This window comes from Microtus ochrogaster, linkage group LG2 (assembly GCF_000317375.1).
Source record: "Microtus ochrogaster isolate Prairie Vole_2 linkage group LG2, MicOch1.0, whole genome shotgun sequence".
NCBI lineage: Eukaryota > Metazoa > Chordata > Mammalia > Rodentia > Cricetidae > Microtus > Microtus ochrogaster.
Window position 1 is genome coordinate 29,689,199 of NC_022028.1, and position 16,245 is coordinate 29,705,443.

The window sequence follows — 16,245 nt, forward strand, 5'->3', positions numbered from 1 at the left end:
TTGTAGACCAGGCTGGCCTCGAACTCACAGAGATCCGCCTGCCTCTGCCTTCCGAGTGCTGGGATTAAAGGCGTGCGCCACCACCGCCCGGCAAGAATGTTTTCTTTAAAAATCAAGATATTATCTAGAAGTACCTAAAAATAACTTAAATGAGTTATGAATTATGAGGAGAAAAATCATTAAACATACAAAATGAGAAAGTGAGTCTAGCACCTTTGGTCTACTTAAAGCATCATGACTGACTGATGAAACGCATGCTGTGTACAACTCACCTGGTATGCAGGAGGGCAGAACTACATGTACACATGTAAGTAACACAAGAGACTCAGTTTACTCAATTCTAAAGCTCTGTTCTGGCATTGTTTAATAGTGTGGATTAGGGTTATTTCTAAAATGTATTTCTACATATTCTAGACCGGAACACTTTTTAGAGTACCCAAATCTGTCACAGGGTGACAGAAGAGAACAACTCTTGAGTTCTGGTTCTGCCACTTTCTTCCCCTATTATGTTTGAACTAATATAAACATTGGTATACTCGTCTGCAAAGGGGATGATGGAAGGATAGACAATAGGACCCATGTGCTTCACCAGGCTGCTATCAGAGTAAGCATAGCAGTGAATTAATACATGGAAAGCAAGAAAAAATTTTTCTTGCCAATTTAAACAGATGTTATTATGGGGGCTGCAGGTATGGTACAACTAACTGGTAAAGCTCCTACAAGCATGAAGTCCCAAGTTCAATCCCAGATTCCATGATAAAATCCATGTGGATATTATCAGATATTACAGGCCTATAATCCCAGACCAAGAAAGCAGAAACACAAGAATCCCTATGGCTTGTAGGTTAGAGAGTTAGCATAATCAGTGAACTCCAGGCCATTGGGAGACTGTCTAAGGACATAGATGGCATTCTTCCAGTGTTTTCCTCTTACTTTTTGAACATACCCGTGTGAGTATGGATGCATGTACACACGTGCGTGCGCGTACACACACACACACATCTTTAAAGTCAAAAAAGGGCTGAAAAGAAAAGCGTTCTGTGATAAAAAGTTTGGACAACGCATTTAGCGCTCAGAAATCTAAAGGCTTCAACTAGTCTTGCCTCAGTAATGCTTGCTAAACTCTGCTTTCTCCGCAATTCTCCTATGCACTTATTACTAAGGCACAGAACTCTTTCCCACTGAATACTGTTTTTAAAACTTCTCAAGACCAGCAATATGGTTCAGCAGATAAAAGTGTTCACTGCATAAGCCTGAAGCCTGAGTTTAATCCCTAAGCCCCACAATGACAGAACTGATCCCCAAAGCTGTTTTCTGACCTCCAGACAAATGCTATAGGACAGTCACAGTGCCCCACCCCCACCTCTACTCCAATTTCTCTCTAAAAAACTATCTTAAAACTTCTCAAAGGTGACAGTTAACCAGTATTAACCACCACCATACTTTAGTCTGAAACAGAGTTGGCAGTGTAGGTTGGTACTTAATCTTCAAGAGCATAGAACTGTCGCACACGGTTCTCCCAAAGCTATCTCAGAAGAGTATTTCACAGGGTTAACACAGTTGAGAGGGAAGAAAGAGTCCTCGAGGAGTTCAAGTGATGCAAAGCCTGGGAATCCCTAAGGCTGGTGTAGCTCCAGAGCACTGATAATGACCGAAGGAGGACAGGCCATGTGATATATTCCAAACACCTCAGAATGTAAACATTACTTTGAAATAGCCAGAAATGGTGGTACATGCCTTAATCCAGAATTCAGAAGGCAAAGGCAGGCAGAGTTCTTTGAGTTCAAGGCCAGTCTGATCTACAAACCAAGTTCTAGGATAGTCAGGGATCCACAGTAAAACCTTATCTTTAAAAAAAAAAAAAAAAGGCAACAAAACAAAACAAAAAAAAAAACAAAAATTATTCTGAAATAAAAATTTGTAGATATAGTATTTTCTTTCTGATAAACTTCAAAATTAAATAAATATTGCTTATATTCCTTGTAGATTTTATATATAATCTTACCGTTTAAAATGCTTTCATATTCAAAGGCAGTAGGAGGTTCCCCTAACTCTGAAGTACACACAGCACACACACACACGATTTACAGCATCTGACTTCAAACACCCTAGCTGTCCAGGAAGCACTGCTCACACTGCAATGCTAAGCACACACTTAACTGGAGCTATGTTAGTACACTCTCACACAAGATGCAATCAGCGTCTCCTCTTCGGCATCTTTATAAGCTACACAATGTATTGTGGCAACTTTAACACAGCACACATTAGGACAGTTGGTTCTCCTTCCACCATGTGAGCTCCAGGCCATGAGGGATTATGGAGGGATACCTTTACACATCAGGCCACTGCACCAGCCCCTTAAAAAGCCATTTTTTTAAAAAATTATCTGATAAAAATTCCAAGTACTTAAATTATGACTAAGGAGTTTGTGTAAAAGAAAATTTCTGGTATCAAAATTTCTAATTTTTGCTTCTTTGTATAGATTCTCCCTGTGGTGGTCCAGACTGGCCTCTAACTCCTGATCTTCCTCTGCCCCTCACTGCTGGGCTACAGACAAATACCACCATGCTAGTTCGACTTTGATAATTCTTAGTCTTGAGAACAATAAAGATATTTATCATAATTATTTATTCTTAACGATTAGATAAGTTAAAATGATATACTCTTAAAACTTGAAATCAACATCTGCTGTAATTAATTTGTGTTAAAGCTCTGATTCCAATCTTGCTCTGAAACACATAGAAACAAAGCTCTGGATACAGTAAATGACAGCTAGTCACACCATTACACCTACTGGTGTGCCTTGCCAGGCCATGGCAGCAAGACAACACTGGAAGAAATGCAAGAATGATGTGACTGGCTTGGGTGTGAAACAAGTGTGGAAAAAAAAAGGTGGGAGGATAAACAAAGTAGTGAATGATAAAATGTTCACGTACTGAACTCTAAAATGAAGAGTGGTATAGTTTAGTTGGAAGAGTGCACACCTAGGATGCAGGAGGATGCTAGCATGATCTTATAAAACACAAAAAGCAAAGGAACATAAAATAGGAACCCTGAAAAGAGGCAAGAGATATTAGAGTTAATATAACAAAATTTTTTCATCTGATATAACCTCCTAGTGTTTTTATAAAATGTTTTATTAATATTGAATGATTGATAGCCATTCTGACACCATACAAGGTGGATTACTATTATCAATCAAGTTCTTCTGCCCCCATTTGACCTTCCTTATCTTAAAAACCAAACTTTGGAGCAGAAAGTTATGTTTCAACCATAACTTCTCAGGCCCCCTGGGACTGTTAAATTCCTAATTTTATAAATTTTCAGTAGCATTTGTCTTTGTTTTTTTAGACCAGGTCTTTCTTTCCTTTCTTTCTTTCTTTCTTTCTTTCTTTCTTTCTTTCTTTCTTTCTTTCTTTTTAAACCTTTCATTTTTTTCAGACAGGGTTTCTCTATAACTCTGGCTGATCTGGAACTAGCTCTGTAGACTATGCTGGCCTTGGACTCCCGAGTGCTGGGATTAAAGGTGTACGCCATGATCACCCATTAAACAATGTCTCTGCATGTGACTCAGGCTGGCCTCACACTCACTATTCTCCTGCCTCAGCCTTCTAAGTACTGGGATGAAAGATACATGCCACCACTGTGCTTTAGTAGAAAGAGGCCTTTTGTTTAGGTATGCTTTATAATAAACAAATAAACAACAAACTCCTTCTCCCATGGTTATGGTTCCTTGATCTGTCTTTTCCTTACCTGGTGCTCCTCTGGCATTGGTCTGAAATGGGTTTGTAGACGATGCAGCAGAAGGACCAGTAGCAGCAACAAATGGATTTGTAGAAGGCGTAGCTTTTAAAAAAGTATAAAATATGCTATAAAATCCTAATACTTCATACTCAAGATTTTAAAACTTTCTTCACTATATTTTTCAAAACAGAAATGTGAACATTTTGATAATAAAATGCTGCTCTCTTACTATATTCCCAGCACCCCTAAAAACATTCTCTATGAAAAGCACATACCCCCAAATGGAGCAGGCCCACTTGAAGCAGGTTGTGTCTGAGCAGAAGCACCCACAGGCACGGTTCCAAAAACACTGCTGAAAAGAAGATCAAGAGTCAGCATTCAATAAGGACGTAAGGTCATCTACCTACAAGGTGGACACAAGATGTGGAAACACATAAAATTAACTGTTCTAAACATCACTGTCGTTTTCATTTGTAACTCAAGATGAGTTTACATTATGAAAACTAGTGAAATTCCAGTAACAAAAATGTTTACATATGCCGTCTCTGTCAATCAGTAGTATATAGAAAGGGATAATTTAAAAAAAATGCATCTAAGATTGGATTCAATTATATGCCAGCCTAAGTATTTTTATGACTGAAATTTCAAAGCAAAAAGAATGTTTTTTGTATACGTCTACTAATCCAAGCATATATTACCATCTGTTTGAAGTATAGAATGAACATGTATTTTATACACATACTTAACAACAAGTAATAGCATTTAATTTTCTTTGCTATGACACCAAAAATGGCAGTTTCCTAAAGGCTAGCCTGAAATGGGGAACTTGAAACCCATCAATGGACTTTTTCCACCCCACAAAGTCAAAGTTCACTGCATCTTCACTTTAAAGTTTATGGTAGAATGCACAAATTCCCCAAAATTCTAACATTTAATTTCAACAAATTTTGTTTCCTTTATGAGATATGGTTTTATATAACGCAGGCCAGCCAGGAATCTGTTAAGGATGACCTTGAACTTCTGATCTTTCTGCCTCTATGTACAGGTACTGACAATAAAGGTATGCACCTTTGTGCCCATTCATGGTGCCAGGAATCAAATCCAGAGCGATCTGCATGCTGGGTAAGTACTATCCTTGAGCACTAACCCCAGCAAAAGGGGCAGTCTTTACAGTGATCACACTGTATAAAAATATCTGACAAATATTCAAATCCAAGCCACCATAAACTGAGTAGCTGGTTTATCCAAAAACTTAAAAATAGCAAATTTCTTTCAAGACAACCATATGTTTTACTATGTATCCAAACTGCTTGATAGCATACAGAAAATGCATGTAACAGAAAACTAGTAAGCTGAAAATGCTACAATTTTATCAAGTATAGTAGTTAGAAAAACTAATGAACACTATTCCTAAGGCAAAGAGAGAAATGGTGTCATATGTTAGTTGAGAGGATGAGGAAGAATCATGAGTACAACACTAGCCCAGGCAACAGAAAGAAACACATTTTTTTAAAAATCAGAAATAAAATAGTGCTATGTGTAGAAACACAATGTCTACTCTGGTGTGATCTGATGATACTAACTTAGAATTTCTGCAGCAAGGCTTTCCTGCCTGCTTATATTTTGTGTACTATCAATATAAATGTTAATCATTGAAAAATCAACTTAGCATCTCAGAATTATGAAAAAAGAGGTCTGAACTCAGAGATACCGTAAAGAGTCTTACATAACTCAAACACAACAGATCACATTTGTAAACCACTAATAAATCACAATACAAAATCAACATCCATTTATCACATGGATTTTATCTATGTTTCCAGGCCTTATGGCTACCTTATTACAATTATTAAAGATAAAACAGACAATACTAGTGAAACAAACTAAAATAATGACAAATTTTATTATTTGGATTCAATTTGTCCCATCTCAAATAGAATTTCCCTCTAGGAAAGATGTCAAAGGGAAATAAACTAAATAGTAACAGCAATAAAGCAGATATATCTACAGATATGGAACAAAAGAAATAACTAGAATTCTGTACACTCTCAATAAATTTTAACAGTTGTTAAAAATCTAACGCTCTTCCAGGTTTGGAAGCACACTCCTGTAAGCACTCTGCAGACAAAGGACCATGAACTCATAACCAACCTGGACTTTACAAGACCTTACTTAACACAAGGGAGATATGTTACACATGTAGTCTTCCTGCTCTTTGGATCTCCTTTCCACAAGGTCTGTGTGAGCAAAGCAGTGCGTGTGCAGTCTATAATACTAAATGACAATAACGAGCTGGAGAACTGACAGTAACAGTGGGGTTTGGTACAAACAGACTAAAAACTAAAACTGCAAACACGATCATTTTCCTGTTTAGTCTTTATGACTAAAGACTATGCCCCGACATACACAACTTGACTGCTGAGTACAACCCATATGTAATCATCCACTTAGAAATTTGTGTTCTTTTAAGTACATTTAGCATCCAGGAGTGAAAAGAATTTAAAATTTTCTAAGACTTGATAAAAGTATATGGCAAAAGCTCAAGAATTACATTTTAGCCTTTAATCCCAGCACTCGGGAAGCAGAGGCAGGCGGATCTCTGTGAGTTCGAGACCAGCCTGGTCTACACAGCTAGTTCCAGGACAGGCTCCAAAGCCTCAGAGAAACCCTGTCTCGAAAAACAAAAACAAAAAAAAAACAAAAAAACAAAAAAAAAAAAAAGAATTACATTTTAAACAGCAAGTTACATTCAATTTCAACTTAAAAACTATTTAAGTCTAAAAACTACTCAATTAAAAACTACTCAATTATTTTTAAGTTACAACCCTACAAAGGTCACTTTTAACTATGTTATACAGACATGGAGACCAAGGTCAAAGCCAAGGGTGCTGACTAAGACAAGCTGTACCTGCTAGCGTTACTCGTGGACGTGTAAGCGTTACTGGAGGTGGCTGCAGAACTGAACACGCTGTCTAACTCTGCTAGTGCTGCGTACTTGTCTGAAGATGCACTTGAGTGACTGGGAACTGAAACCACAGAACCAACAGGAGCTTTACCCGTGGTCCCAAAACCACTCCCTTGATCACCTCCTGGAGGCAAACAAACAAAAAAGTTACACCAAAACTTTAATATTATATTGTCAGTTCATCAACCGTATTTGCCATGAAATACAGGTAACCCCAACATGGATGTGATCTAAACATTAAACAGGATTTAAAGAACTCTGAGACCGAAGGTTTCGTTCAAATTAACACATAAATTTATATGATGGACCTAATGTATATAATCTATTAATAGTACCATTCTTCCAGGATTTTCCATGAAAAAAAAATAGATATTTACTAAGTGCTTCCTGTGCTAGGCAGTACTCTAAATGCTTTGTGTACAACAATTCACAAAATCTAAGTCCCAGAATTCAAGTGTATGATCTCTCTCAGTTTGGAGATGAGAAAAACAAGATGCAGAATCCAGTGTAGGCTACATCCCCACTGTTCTCACTGAGCTTTACATTTTTACATGGGAAATACTGGCCTAAACGCCAAAACTAACTACAAAAATATATTTAAAAAATGGGGAGGTTTCCGTAAGTTCAAGGCCAGCCTGGTTTACAGAGTGAGTTCCAGGACAGCCAGGGCTATACAGAGAAACCCTGTCTCAAAGGAAAAAAATGAGTTGGGACATCAAAATGCCAAAATGTTATTAATAAATATAGTTCAAAATGCACATATGATTGAAATTATAAAATAGCACTATACTCATAGAATAGTAAAGCGTGTTTTTGAAAATAAAAATACACTATTTTCAATTATTCTTTTGAAAATAATTGTTCAAGTTAACTTCTACGTCTTCAGTCTTCTGGTATTTTACATGCAAAAGTGCCAACAACCCTACTCAAAACATTCACTGTGCACATAACTTCTATACAAGTGAGAAAAGCATTGTCTCCTCAGGTTTTAACATAAGTAATTTAGACAAATTAGCATCTGCTTTGTTTACACATGGATACCTTGCCCAGCACTGAAGATATTGTCTAAATTAGCAAGTGCCGCATATTTGTCTGCTGTCTGTAAACCAGCTTTGTTTGTTGAAACTTTACTAACAGTTGATGCTGTCTGATGACTCTGGGATGTACTGAAGGTTCCAAAATCAGCACTGGAGGATTTGGGGAAGTTATCAAAATGAGCAAAATTAGCATTTACTGATCCAGCACTTCCACCTGTAACAGAATAAACAAAACATGAAATTTCTAGGCTTCTCTCAATCTCACTGGTAGATTACTTGTGATCATTCCTGCTTAAGGTAGGTGTCCTATAAAAAACACTGATAATCATGTGACTTTTATAAATTATGAAACTGATTTTATAAGGCCCTGACAGTGTCTGCCCTGGAATACAGACTAGAATCCATCTATGGAGGTGGAGCGGTGGCATGGAATGACAGCAGCATCACATGAAAGGTCTTCAACAGACTCTGAGTAACGTTTACAAACAAAACATCTGTGATTTTTCACGTGAAGAGCCATTACATAACTCTACACAACAACCAATGCGTATTCAGCAGCCTAATGTTGAGAGTAAAACTAAGTCCTACTCTGCAGTAATTTTTTGCATCATAAAGCACAATTCACCTATCAGTCAATAGCAAAATGCCTGCTAAATCTTAAAGTATGTTCTCAGTCCTAGAGACTTTTCTAAGCACTCATCAAAGACTACAGTAGTGCCTTTCACTCTTTGCTTTGAATACTACAGAGACATTAGTTCTTTTTTCCTAAACTGTCAAAATAGCATCAGACATACTAAGGGAAGGCACAATTCAGATATTCTTTTAAACACAACAGGTCGTTACCCAAATGCAAAAGACCTACCCATCATGAGTTCTTTCACATTCTAAAACAAAACAAACTGATCTTCTTCAAGAATTAGACTCTGGCTGTTTCAAAGAAAACTGGGCATAATGACATATGCCTATAATCTGACTTACTCAGGAGTCTGAGGCAGGAGGATTGCCAGTTCAACGTCAACCTGGTCAGCACAGCAAGTCTCCATTTTAAAATTAAGTTTTAAAGAAAAATAAGCTAAAACTAGCACAGATATGTTACAAGACAATGATCTATTATGAGTAGCTAGCAAACAAAATATTAAATTTTTAATTTTTATGAAAATTTTTATTTCAAATTATTAGATCAACTTTCATAAAAAACTGTGCCTTTAACTCTGAGTTTAATAAAAGAGAGGGTAAAACAAATTTATTAAGGCTTATCATTAAAAATGATAATAATTTCATAACTGAAAAAACATGAAACAACATAAACAGGATATAAATTAATAAGATGCCTACTGGACAACAGAACTTACTGTGGGCAGCCTGGAGAGGTAAAGCTGAAGTAAAGTCACCAAAACTGCAGCTAGATGAAAGTACTCTAAATGCTGGACAGCCAGAAATTATGTAAATGATGAAAGTTAAAGGGGAAAGGGAAGAAAAGAAAATTGAAAGAAAAGACTTTAAAACAACACAGACACAGAGTTAAAACTTGAAAGAAAAATAGTCAGCCAAAAAGCTAAATAAGGGTTCAATGAATTTCTGAAAACAGTACACTTTATGGAAGAATTTTCCTGAAGACCAATTCCTGCACAAAACGATTTCCATATTTAATTAAAGTGATTAATAATTTATACCTGAATAAATAACATTAAAATGCTTTTCTTAAGTTTGCTGCCCTATAAAATAACTTACTTTATTTCTATGGAAGCTATCAACTAGCTTCCTTATCACAAGATACAGTATCAGCCTTTATCACTGTGTTTCACATATTTAAAAAGTTCTGTTGCTTTACAACCTCACTGGACGGAAAGAACCATGTGCAGGAAGAGGAGGGTGGGTATTGGACAACAGACAATGACCAAGAGTTCAGAGAAACAAAGATTTCAGGTTTCCCCAGAGCTTTGTAAAATAGAACTAACTACTTTAAAATTAGGTCATTAGAGAATTTAGTTTTTTTAAAGTTGTATTTGGAAAGTTCTGTTTTTTAAAGCAAACACTTAAACACAATGCTGGAGAGGCTCTACCTGTAGTTTGGGGCTGAAAAGGAGAGTGACTTGCTGTGGGGAAACCTCCAAAATTACTCGAACCACTAGACTGTCCAAATGCATCAAAGTTTGCAAAATCTGCATTTGCAGAATTCTGAGCTGTAAATGGCAAGGACAACATATGTTAATGAATATGAAAATGACAACTGAAAAGACATGACAAATGAATTTAAGAATTTTATGAAAATGCCAATGCAACACAACTCACTTTAAAGAGAATTCATTTAAAAATTAATATTTTTAACCCAATTAGTCGCATATGCTAAACAGTATCCAAAATTTCCAAAAGCACTTTGTAAAAGCCATAGGTCTGTTCACAATACACTCTGAATGGACTCGGTCACAATACTATTTTAAAAATACTCTAGTAATTAAAAAAAAAAAGGTAATTCAGAACATTAAGTACATTTGTTTTAGTAACTAAAACTGGATACATTCTAGGAAAACCATTTGGATTTTTGTTTTATTTATTTATGTGTACATGAACAGAGGACAGAGGCTGATTTCAGGTGTCTTCCCCAGGGCTCTCCACCTTTATTCTCCTGAGGCAGGATTTCTCACTAAACTGAGGAGGACACTGACTCACAGGAAGCACCAGTCTTTGCCCCAATGCTCTGTACCCAGCTTTTGGATGTGTGCTGAGATCTAAAATGAGATTATCATGCTCATACAGCAAACAATGTACTAAGCCACCTCTGTAGCCCAGTAACTCACTTTAACATGATAATGAGCTTGGCAAATCCGAAAAGTTATTTAAATGTCTAAAGTAATGGTACAGAGACAGTTTAATCACATAAATAAAATACTTTTTTGTTTTGCTTTTAGTTTTGAGAAAGAGGCTCTTCACTGTGTAGCTTTTTTTTTTAAACTTATGTGTCTCATAAGTCCTAAGTAATACCCTAGCCACACACCCCAACATACAAACTAAAGCCTCTCTACCTTGCCTAACAGTCCCCATCCTTGGTAAGAAAGATACATTCTCAACTGATGGAGCCTCCAGATCCAGCTACTAACTTATAAGCAATACAGGAAAGAATTTTTAAAAGTATCAAAGGAGGGCAATTAACAAGTTCAGATACCACAGAATCCACAAGACAAATAACCTACTTTCTCTAACAAATCACAAAGAAAAAGAGATGATGGGACAACCTATAGAAACCTAACCAAAATGGAGTTCAATTACAAATGATACTTAAAAAAACTGATTAAAACAAACTACAGACACACTGTGTGTGAGAGTAAGTGAATGTTTACATATACATAACATATACTATATATACAAACAAAAATTTGACTGGAATGAAAATTTGAATACTCACTAATTAACTTTTACCATTATTTAGAATGATTCTACTACATACTGTGATATTTAACAATGAAAATGCTAGGGTCTGGGCAATGACTCTCATTCAACAAAGTAGCTACTATGAAAGTATGAGAACCTGAAATCAGATGCCCTCCTGGGTTCAGTAGACAGAGTTAGCTGGATAACCGTCAGTTCAGTGAGAGACCCTGTACTAAGTGAGTGAAGAGAGAATGAAGACAATCGATACTGACCTAGAAGGCACGTGCAGATATGAACAAACAGACACGAGGGAGGGGGCACACAGACACAAAATATTTATGTCTAAAATTTGTATTAAAATCTATTAAACAGTACTAGTGATATGAGAATAATACCTAAGTTACATTACACATTTACATCTGGTATTTGTAATTTTCCATAATAAAAAGGTAGTATATACAAACACATTAACATCTCTCAGGCCACACTGTTGGTAGGGCTCCGTAAGTAAAGGCACCAGCTACCAAGCCTATAAGACCTGAGTTTAATCCCCAGGGTCCACATGACGAAAAAGGAGAAAGCACTAACTGTTACAAGTTTTCCTCTGACTTCCACATATTCACCATGTAGTGTGCACACTCTTACACACACACACACATAATATAAAGAAGTATGAAAATAAAATAAAAAATCTCTTCCTTTTTTTTTTCATGGAAAGAAGTCACATCCTGTGTTACATAAATTAAAGTTCTTTCTGTGGCCAGCCTGGTCTACAGAGAGTTCCAGGACAGCTAAGGCTACACAGAGAATCCTTGTCTCAAAACGTGTGTGTGTGTGTGTGTGGTGTGCGTGTGTGTGTGTGTGTGTGTGTGTGTGTGCGCGCGTGCGCACGGTTGAGTTTACATCCTTAATTTCAGCACTCAGGAGGTGGGGTGGGACGATGAGTTTACAGTCATCTCTAGCAGAGAGCAAATTCAAGGCCAGCTTGAGCTACATACAAACCTATCTAAGAAGTTCCCCTAAAAGTACCATGGTTATATGTCTATATGGTATGATGTTCATATAATAAACAATTAATGTTTCTGCGTGATTTACACATATCCTGGGCAAAGTTATCAGGAAAAGACATACCTGCATGACTGTTAAAATGTGCAAAATTAGCAAAATTGGCTGTAGCTGTTGACTGAGGAGCTGGAGCAGCAAAGATGTCTGAGCCAAGAAGATCACTCAAAAGGTCAAACTGCTTCTTTTCCTGTTGCTGCCCTTGAGAGCGACCTACAACTGGGGACTACAAGCACATTACTTACTCATGGTGTTATGAAAACAGAAGGATTTATTCAGAAGCACAAGATTTAATCTGTAGCACTTTGCTTCAAAACCATTCATATACAGTATGGTGTAACAATGCTGCACAGTAACACAGTCCTAACATTATCTACAACAAAATAAATATTTAGGTATCAACATATAAATGGTTTCAGTCTGTTCAGTTTGGGGAGTAAGGTACACTGTAAAGCCGTGTGCGTTTCAACGATAATAAGCATGCTACATAATCAGGTATATAGAAATCCTACTATTTTCTGTTAAAGCACCACAGAGACTATTCTTCTGACTCTGCTGGTCACCAGACCAGACCTGGACACTAAAGATAGACAAACTAAGCATCTTTACAAAGTGATGGCAAAACCAAAACCACACATTCCTGTCACATGTCAAACAATCTTCACATATTTTACATCACACAGACCCACTATTAAAGGTTCTTAGCACTCAGACCTCTGTATATCTTTAAGAGTTATCAACCCCTCACCTGACTAGGTGTGCCCTTATTTAAGTGCAGTGCTGGTGCAGAATCTCCCAGCAGAGATTTCAGGGGCTTAACCTCGGGCGTGCTGCTTGTGCTGCTGGCAGAAGACCCTGAAATAGATGCGTGAACCGATGCCACCACTTTGGCTTGCTCTGGTGGAACATACCTTTAATGTGAAAATTAGAACAGATCGCTAAGAAAAATTTGAAGAATTAGTATTTAAAATACTAAATTTAAATTTTATACAACACTCTTGTAACAATAATCTTACTTGAAAAGGTGGCACTTAGAATTGGCAGGTTAAGACTATTAATTACCTGAAATTACTCAAAGAATGCACTATAGCAACTGCTGTTTTGAAGACAGAAGACCTACAGTTAATCATCATAACGAACAGCTAACACTGTAAATTTTAAAGTGAGAAAGTTTTAAGATCATAAATATCGAGATAAATGAAATGGTGAGGAAACACATAATTAATGGCCCAAAATGTGTATTATTAAAAGTAAGAACTTCACTTTAAAGTGGACAAAAGAATCAAGTCATAAAAGAATATGAAAACTAAAACCAAATAAAAATGTGTATCAATGCATTATTCACCTCTGATCTATATGAACTATGATTTTTTAGTTGCTATCTAACGGAAATACATATGTAGGTACGCTCTATACTTCATATTACTCCTAGAGATCTATCCTTAGCAAGCAGTTAACATATACATAGATATGCATTTACTCTTGCCATCTTAGTTTTAAAAACTGGGAAACAAAGCTCACAAATATCTGTAAAGCAAAAAATATTTATATACATTATTCTAAAATGTATATAATTCTGCATAGCTTATCCCCTTCTTTGGCAGGTATAGATACCCAAGTGACTCAACAAGTCTTTCAGGTCTGATAAACGGGACATGGGGAGGGAATGAAGGAAGGAGAAAAAGAATGCAGGATGCAGAAATATGATGCCTGAACACCAGCAATGCTCATCTCTAGAAAAGGGATTACAAGGCAACTTTTGTTCTCTATAATTTCAGGTGTATTCCCACCTTCCTCCAATTGACCATCTCACGAAGGTGTGGGAAAAAAAAAAAAACTTTAAGCGAAAAGCATTTATCCCAGAGACAGAGGTCAAACCCCAGCTCCACCACTCAATAGTTGTGAAACCTCTGGGTAAACTAACTTCAACTCCATGCTTCCGTTTTTTTCACCTGATTTGGGAGAGTCTTCTGTTTTGTGTTGATTTCATTGATTAAATAAAGAAACTGCCTTGCCCTTTAATAGGACAGAAAATTAGGTAGGTGGACTAAACAGAACAGGATGCTAGGAAGAAGGCAGTGAAGTCAGTCGCCATGATTCTCCTCTCTGAGACAGACAGACGCAGGTTAAGATCTTTCCTGGTAAGCTACCACCTCGTGGTGCTACACAGATTATTAGAAATGGGTTAATCAAGATGTGAATTAGCCAATAAGAGGCTGAAGTTAATGGGCCAAGCAGTATTTAAATGAATACAGTTTCCATGTAATTATTTCGGGTAAAGCCAGCCAGGTGGCGGGAAGCGGCCCACTGCTCCTATTACTACATTCACCTATAAAGTTGCTGTGGGGATTAAACATATTTGCAGTGTGGTCAGAATTAGTTACCAATGTATTAGCTATTATCCAACCATATAACAATCACAAACAAACTAGCCATATCAGGTAAATACAGGATATGATCTGAGAATAAAACACTCTTTTATGCTCTTCAATAATGTGGTATATGAATTCTTGGGTATGGACAACTCTGCTCACAAGATATGGTAAATAATAGTTTATGACTAAAATGATTTGCCCCACTTAAAGAATGTATATCTAAGTGAAAAGAACCATCTCAAAACTTCATACAACTTTATCCCTGCTGCGCTGCTTCCTACAACAAACGTTCTTAGGAAGGCTGCCTTAAGTGGCCACTGGTCAGACCATGTGCCAAACCATTTTACTGCTCTCTGATCATGTTACAGCGGCACGAGGCAGGTGAGCAGATTCTGGTTCATGAGGATAACGGCCAACACCATTCCAATCATCACTTTTCTAGTTTTTTTTTTTTTTTTTTTTTGGTAGCCCTGACTATCCTCAACACACTCTGTAGACCAGGTTGGCCTCAGTCTTACGTATGACTACTGTGTTTCTTAGAAAAGGGGAAAAAATTAACACAATTATTTGAGATTTTCAGGATTTTTAGATTGTGGCTTGAAGAAAGAACTTCCTGTTAAAATTGTGAGAGAGGAATTGACTGTACCAGCATCTTTCACATTCCTTCTTTCTCACAGTCCTGCTTCTCTTTGCAGGCAGAGTTAAGCTCACTAAAATCCCAGATAGCTAACTCCTAACTGACTTTCTGAACTGTTGAAAATGAACGCTGCTGCAAAAGGCAACAGCCAAGGTGGGACTACTCAAGGAAAATAGTTTTATCCATAGGCTGGGAAACCTATAAACTAAAAAACAAGAACGATAAAAGGATGATGGCTTTTGTTTAAAAAAAAATTTTTTTTTTGTTCTCTTTCAGTTCAAGGCCAGCCTGATCTACAGAGTGGATTCCAGGACACTCAGGCTGGCTACACAGAGAAACCCTGTCTACGAAGAAAAAAAAACAGTGGGGGGGAGTTAAGTAAAATTACATAAATGGGGGGAGGTTAAATAAAATTACGTAAATAAACTGCATGTAGCAGCACATGCCTTAAGAGAAAAAGGCAGGAGGATCTCTAAGTTCCAGGACAGCTAGGGCTGTTACACGGAGAAACCCTGTCTCAAAAAACTAAAATAGAAAAAAATCATTTGTATACCATATTTAACTATCACCCTGGGGACCTTCTAATATTTTCTTTCTGAACTAAAATTTTAAGATTTCTACCTTGTCATTCCTAATGCATCCAGTTCTAGTTAATCTAGTCCTAGTTAAACTAAACTTACAAGACAATGTTAAGAAATACAGTTTATACAGACGTGTAACTCAGAGCAAATGTGCTTACTATTCACAGACATCTGTCCCATAAGCCACAGGAAACTCTTCCCCACCAATACTACCTTTGACTACATCACTCCTTGGGTCAAAATACTCTTCCTCAGAGAAACAAGAGTCCATCTGCTTCCCAATTACCCTTTGATCCTCAACTCTCTGTACTTAGTTATCTTATGAAGCTAAAGTTGAGGAGCCCCAAATACTGAGTATTAGTGCTACAGTTACAATCCATACTTATAGTGTATTTTTTTTTAAATTTATTTATTTATTAAGGATTTCTGCCTCCTCCCCGCCACCGCCTCCCATTTCCCTCCCCCTCCCCCGATC

At 37.0% G+C, this 16,245-nt stretch overlaps 1 protein-coding gene across 9 annotated transcripts in view; it reads right to left on the reverse strand.

Annotated features, from left to right (window-relative positions):
- The window catches only part of Agfg1 (ArfGAP with FG repeats 1), a 52,627-nt gene that overhangs the window by 10,480 nt on the left and 25,902 nt on the right, over positions 1-16,245 (reverse strand). For 4 of the 9 annotated variants that reach the window (XM_005360028.3, XM_005360027.3, XM_013351219.2 and 1 more), the window contains exons 4-10: positions 12,926-13,088; positions 12,247-12,403; positions 9,810-9,929; positions 7,751-7,960; positions 6,653-6,833; positions 4,020-4,096; positions 3,754-3,846 (exon numbers count right to left, since the gene is read on the reverse strand). In XM_005360028.3, the coding sequence (XP_005360085.1) occupies positions 3,754-3,846; positions 4,020-4,096; positions 6,653-6,833; positions 7,751-7,960; positions 9,810-9,929; positions 12,247-12,403; positions 12,926-13,088 (1,001 nt within the window). The remainder of the gene's footprint in view (positions 1-3,753; positions 3,847-4,019; positions 4,097-6,652; positions 6,834-7,750; positions 7,961-9,809; positions 9,930-12,246; positions 12,404-12,925; positions 13,089-16,245) is intronic. The other 5 variants (XM_013351220.2, XM_013351218.2, XM_005360030.3 and 2 more) reach the window with 3 other exon arrangements.